General features: G+C 37.5%; 1 protein-coding gene across 1 annotated transcript; it reads right to left on the bottom strand.

The window, feature by feature from the left end:
- Positions 1 to 3,397: 3,397 nt before the first annotated feature.
- LOC143597157 (uncharacterized) lies at positions 3,398 to 3,796 on the bottom strand. The gene has a single exon (XM_077075743.1). It carries the CDS (start codon positions 3,794 to 3,796, stop codon positions 3,398 to 3,400), a length of 399 nt encoding a protein of 132 aa, XP_076931858.1.
- Between the last annotated feature and the right edge of the window lie 2,852 nt (positions 3,797 to 6,648).

Below are 6,648 nucleotides of genomic sequence, written 5' to 3'. Positions count from 1 at the left end.
TTGACAATCTTGGTAAAAGTTAGTTGAAAGACTTATTCTACACAGAAAAGGTTGAGTGGGAAAAACTTGAAGCCGAACAGAGAAAACTCTTACAATTCCAGTGTGGACCCAAGGGGGAGCTAATTGGAACAAAAAGATTTGTCCCTGAAGGTCCAACTGATGATGAGATAACGGGAATGATTACTACTATGGCAAAGGAGGGTGAAAACTATTTGGAGCTGATTGTGCTGCCAAAAAAGAAAATTAATGAATTGTTTGAAACAAAATATGGGCAGGTGAGGGTCTCTCTCACAAAGAAGAAACATACTTGAATACCCACAGCGGTAAGTGTCACAATCCCAACCACAAGAGCCACACGAGAGATAACAAAGGCCACCATCTGATGTGGACCTACCTAAGAAGCTCTTCTTTGATGCTCAAACTGAATCTTTAAAAGTGGTTATGAAAAGTGGAGATTTGAGGAAAATTGTTTTTAAAGATGATTTTATGGAGTTCAAAAAGGAGCAGCTGGCTGAGATGGCAACCATGAATATGTATGATTATCATAACAGACACAGGTTTGCTGGAAGACAACAGAATGAACTATCCAAGCATCTCAGGAATGAAGCCAGGAAAGGGTTCCCCATGCTAAACAAGAAAAGGAAATTGGACCATTCTGAGTATGAGAGGAATAGAAGGGTAAAGAGGATGAGGGAGATCAGGTATATTGAAGAAACTTATAAGTCAAAGACCAAATCCAAAAGTACTCTTGCAAATATGACGGAGTGTTTGAATATGAGGCGGCGGATGACAAGGCCCAACTAACTATGAAGTCCAGAGAAATAGAAGGACTGATAGCATTGCTTTTGAAGATCATGATGAATCCTTCATTCTTAGAAACTCTGATGGACTGGCCTTGGGCATCATCAAGGAAGACACTGATTTGGAATTCATGCATGTGAAGGATATGGAGGATATAATAAGATGGACTCTGCCCTCTCAGCATCCTCACCACAGTCAGTTATTCATATTTAAAGAAAATGTCGCAACTGTTAGGTTGGAAAGAAGAATGAAAGCCTCAAGCTCAAGAAGATGAGATTATTTATTAGCTTAGGCTTACTTTGTAATGTCCATGGGACAAAATTCCAACTTATAATATTTTTCATTATGATATGTAACTTTCATTTTGAAATTTGATGTGTATTTTGGCCAAGTGTATGTAAACTTAGAGGTGTTTTGGTACAACTGAGGTGTTCCAATCTAGGGGAGATTGTTGGGTCGAAGAAATAACAAGAAAATACGTAAGAGAGATTGGAATCTTCTCAACACTCTCTGAAAATGGCTAAGTATGGATACCGAGCACACTTAGGTCTAACACACCCAACCTACGACGGAAATGCTGAGGCGTGGACAGATTGTCACAGCTCGCAAGGTTATTATCATGCAAATATTTTAAATTTATATATCTATTTATTTAATTCAAATAACACAATTATTCATTACAAAATCCAAAGTAAACAAACATCAAATAAATCAAAATCATGAAAATTCATAGTCTCAATATAAACTCTTCAAGCATAAGTCCTTAAACAAATCTTCTAAGTCCTCACACTTCACATCAAACGGTGACCTGCATATGTGTTGAAAATAGTATAGCTTGTCAACACGAGGTTGAGTGAGCAACACACCAGTTCAGTTATACATACAATATATAATAAAATACGTAGCTGCAACGAGACATATGAGATTTAACCAATCAACCAATGAGAAAATAAAATGAGATATCGAAAAAGCACAAGGCTATAACGACTAGCGTATGATCATACTATTTTCTGAGATTATGTTTGACCTCTCCGAATGCGGTTTACAATGAGCACATAAACATATAACAAGTATGGCTTGAGATTAGTTAACACATAAGACAACAATTGCAGTTTTGTTTATTGATAAAGTATGAAAGTATACTAAGTTACGCATTTGTCCCTAAAAGTGATAAAACGAGTAAAATGGAGGGGAATGTGGTACTCACCTCAAGGATGAACGAGGATGATTAAGGAAGTGAGAATGAGAGGAGAATTACGCGCGAACGTTAGAGCCTATGAGAAGCGAGAGTAACCGGACATGCTAAGTATGAGATTTATTACAACAACTAGTTAACAAAAATGATATATTTACATGAGGATTTATTATATATACTATACAATATTATTTGTAATTTATATATATATATATATATATATATATATATATATATATATATATATATATATATATATATAAAAGTTAGGTTACTTGATTTAAACATTAGTATTTAAGTTATAATACACTTTATAAATATATAATTATATACATATATATATATGTATATATATATAATTATACCTTTGAGTTAACACGTACGAAGACGGAAATTGAACGAGTATAAACAAATGTCAGTTTTTAGTGAACTAATTATTATTTAGATATTATCATTATTAATCAAATTAGTTAATAATAATAAAAAAACCTTAAAAAAAAAAAAGAAAAACGGGTGCAGGGGGAATTGAACCCGCAACCCAAGTTTGATACACACACAAACCAACCAATTGATATGCGAGTTCAGTTTGATTATAACCCAGATCATTTAACTATAAACAAAATCCGATTCTGCCCCTTTAGCCAAGAACCCTAGAAAATTCAATTAACCCAAAACATTTGCGATTTATCAAAACATGTTTGGGGCTTTTAATCCTCATGAAAACGAGACTAAAACCAATATATCAATTACCTTAAAATGAAATAAGAAGAGGGAGAACGAGGGTGAACAGGGCCGGCCAAGAAAACACAATGAACGTGTAATTAACGAGCAAGATGATTCAATTAAATAAGGGGGTATTGTCGGTCCCCTTATAGGAAGGTATTCATACAATTAATTGAAATATAATCAACCTTTACGCAATCAATGGTTGTCAATTAGTGTCGGCTAGGTTTAAAAAGGAAAAACGAGTCAGCAGGGTGTAATTAATTTAATTAGATTGACGGTGAGGCCGCGCCTAACATACATAAATGATTTCCTAAACCATAAATTGATTACAATCGATTCTTGACAACTAATTGATTGATTTCTTGATTCGGGTACAAGAAAACGTGAATGTGGGTCGGGTTTGGTAATGGATACCCACTTTCTGAATTGGATTATAACCATTATTTACAGCTAGAACCCTAAGGTTTGAGAATGGACATAGAAAGGTAAAACTTTATAATTTGGGGTAAAAGTGTCAAGACTAAAAAAGATGTAGTTAAAAATAAATAATTAAATATAATAATTATAACTCAATAAGTACGGGAATATTATTAATGATAAAGCCCGGACCCATAAGTGGATCGGGTAACGATTACAAATGAAAAAGCGGGAAAACCCGAATTGTTACAGTATCCCCTACTTTTGGGAATTTTGTCCTGAAATTAGATAATCCGCAACAACGAAAAGATGAGGGTATTTAAGTTTCATCTGGTCCTCACGCTTCCACGTAAACTCGGTGCCCTGCTCTGAATTCCAAAGAACTTTAACCAAAGGAATGCGGCTTCGCTTAGTAACTTTATCCATATGATCCATAATATTAACGGGTTGCTCAACGAAATTCATAGTCTCATCGATACTAACATCATCAAGAGGGATGTGGATATTACCCTCGGCAAGACACTTCTTGAGGTTAGAAACATGAAACACCAGGTGAATATTAGAGAGTTCAACAGAAAGTTTGAGTCGATACACAATAGGACCAACTCTATTAATAATCTCAAAAGGACCAACAAAACGAGGAGCTAGTTTTCCCATTCTTTCCAAAACGAATAACTCCCTTCCAAGGAGAAGCTTTGAGTAAACCAAAATCACCAACACTGAACTCTAGGGGTTTACGACTCTTATCAGCATACTCTTCTGACGTATGAGCAGCAAGGAGATTTTCACGGATTTGAGCAGTACGATTAGTCGTTTCTTGGACTAGTTTAGGACCAGTGATTTGAAATTCGCCAACTTCGTTCCAACATATCGGAGATGGACATTTACGACCATAGAGCACTTGAAAAGGTGCCATTCCAATACTAGAGTGAAAACTATTATTATAATAGAACTCGATAAGCGGTAGATGAATATCCCAATTTCCTCCAAAATCGAGGACACAAGAACGGAGCATATCGTTTAAAGTTTGAATCGTTCGCTCGAATTGACCATCAGATTGCCGGTGATATGCAGTACTAAGATCCACTCGAGTACCCCACGCGGATTGAAGTGACTTCCAAAAACGAGAAGTAACACGAACATCACGATCAGATATAATAGATAACGGAGTTCCATGATGACAAAAAATTTTCTCAACGTAGATACGCTCCAACTAATCAACAGAATAAATCTCTTTGATGGGAATGAAATGAGCAGACTTGGTCAGACGATCAAAAATTATCCAAATACTATCATGATGTTTGCGGGTAGAAGGAAGCTTAGTGATAAAATCCATAGCAATACCTTCCCATTTCCATTTGGGGACGGGAGGTTGCTCGAGTAAACCAAAAGGTCGATAATGCTTGGCTTTCACTTTGGAACAAGTGAGACATTTAGAAACTACAAAGCGATATCTTTCTTCATACCAAGCCACCAATAGACAGAATGAAGGTCAACGTACATCTTGTCTGCACCGGGATGTATGGAATATCGTGACTTGTGAGCTTCGTCCATAATAAATGTGTGAAGATCATCACGATTGGGGATCCATAAGCGGTTCAGAAATTAAAGCAGACCATTGTGTTTAGTTTCAAGTTGGGTTGCAGCACGACACGACATCTCGTCATACATATTGTCTTCAGTGACGGATTCGTGTTGAGCATCGAGAACACACTTTTCGAGCTCATTTTGAACAAGAACACAAGTAAGAAGTATCGATTTGAATGGCTTCTTACGACCGAGAGCGCTGGCCACGACATTCGCCTTTCCAGGATGATAGCGAATTTCGCATTCGTAGTCGCTAAGCAACTCAGCCCATCGACGTTATCTCATATTGAGTTCGTTTTGGTCAAAAATGTGTTGGAGACTTTTGTGATTGGAAAACACCACACACTTCATACCATAGAGATAATGTCTCCAAATTTTCAAGGTAAATACGACAGCACCAAGTTCGAGATCATGCGTCGTATAATTTTTCTCGTGAACCTTGAGTTGTCTCGTAGCGTAGGTGATAACCTTGCCTCGTTGCATGAGAAAGCAACCAAGACCTTGGTTAGAAGCGTCGTAGAAAATGATAAAATCTTCATTTCCTTCTGGAAGGGCAAGGATAGGAGCATTGCAAAGCATGTCCTTAAGAGTTTCAAAGGCTTATTCTTGCTTTGACCCCCACACAAAGGGTTTACCTTTGTGTGTTAAAACGGTGAGGGGTAATTAAATCTTGGAAAATTTTTGAATGAAACGATGGTAATAGCCCGCCAAACCGAGAAAAGAACGAAATTCGGTGGGAGATGTAGGCGGCTTCCAATTTTTAACAGCTTCGATCTTTGCAGGATCAACATGAATACCCTTGTCGTTAACAATGTGGCCAAATAACTGAACTTCTTTCAACCAAAACTCGCACTTAGAACACTCGGCATGCAATTGCTCCATTAGAAGCAGATCAAGAATGGTATGGAGATGATTCTTATGGTCGCTCTCGGATTTCGAATAGATCAAGATGTCATCGATGAAAACAATAACGAGCTTGTCCAAATAAGGTTTACAAACACGGTTCATGAGGTCCATAAATACCGCGGGTGCGTTTGTCAACCCAAAAGGCATGAAACAGAATTCGTAATGACCATAACGAGTACGAAAGGCGGTCTTGGGGATGTCTTCTTCACTAACTCGGAGTTGATGATAACCTGAACGGATATCTATCTTCGAGAAGCATGCGGCTCCTTGAAGTTGATCGAAAATATCATCGATTCGAGGGATCGGGTAATGATTCTTTATGGTAAGCTTGTTGATTTCACGATAGTCAATGCACATACGAAAAGAACCATCTTTCTTCTTAACAAATAGCACAGTGCGCCCCAAGGAGAAGAACTCGGGCGAATGAAACCCTTGTCCGAAAGTTCTTGGAGTTGGCTCGAGAGTTCTTGCATTTTGGAATGTGCAAAACGGTAAGGGGCTTTAGCTATGGGGTTAGCTCTGGGTATAAGATCAATTCGGATTTCGAATTGACGAACCGTAGGAAGACCAGTGACATCATTGGGAAAAACATGGGAAAATCAGGAACGACCAGGATGTCGGATAAATTCTTCTCTTTCCTCTCTTTCTCCACCACGAAGGCTAGGAAGGCGACACATTTCTTGCGCAAATAACGTTAAGCTTGAAAGCACGACATGAGATTAATCTTAGACGTTTGAGTATCATCGAAAAACTTAAAAACACGACCGTTTTTAAAAGGTATACGAATGAACTTTTCGAAACAAACAACTTCCGCACAGTTAAAAGTTAACCAATCCATCCCTACGATTACATCGAAACTACCATTTGCATCGGAATGAGGTTAATTAAAAACTTGACTTTGTTAAGAACTATGATGCAGTCCCTGACTACTGAGTCAATCATAATAGAATTTCCGTTGGCTACTTCTACGGTAAAAGGTCTAGACAACTTATCCCGAGGCTTATCAATAATAGACT

Source organism: Bidens hawaiensis, unplaced genomic scaffold, assembly GCF_021521415.1.
Source record: "Bidens hawaiensis isolate Kalapana, Puna unplaced genomic scaffold, B.hawaiensis_p1.1 tig00047667_1, whole genome shotgun sequence".
Lineage (NCBI taxonomy): Eukaryota > Viridiplantae > Streptophyta > Magnoliopsida > Asterales > Asteraceae > Bidens > Bidens hawaiensis.
This window is presented reverse-complemented; position numbering and strand designations above follow the sequence as displayed.

Coding starts and splice junctions, on each gene's coding strand:
- LOC143597157 (XM_077075743.1), bottom strand. CDS start 3,796: ATGGGAAAACTAGCTCCTCGTTTTGTTGGTCCTTTTGAGATTATTAAT.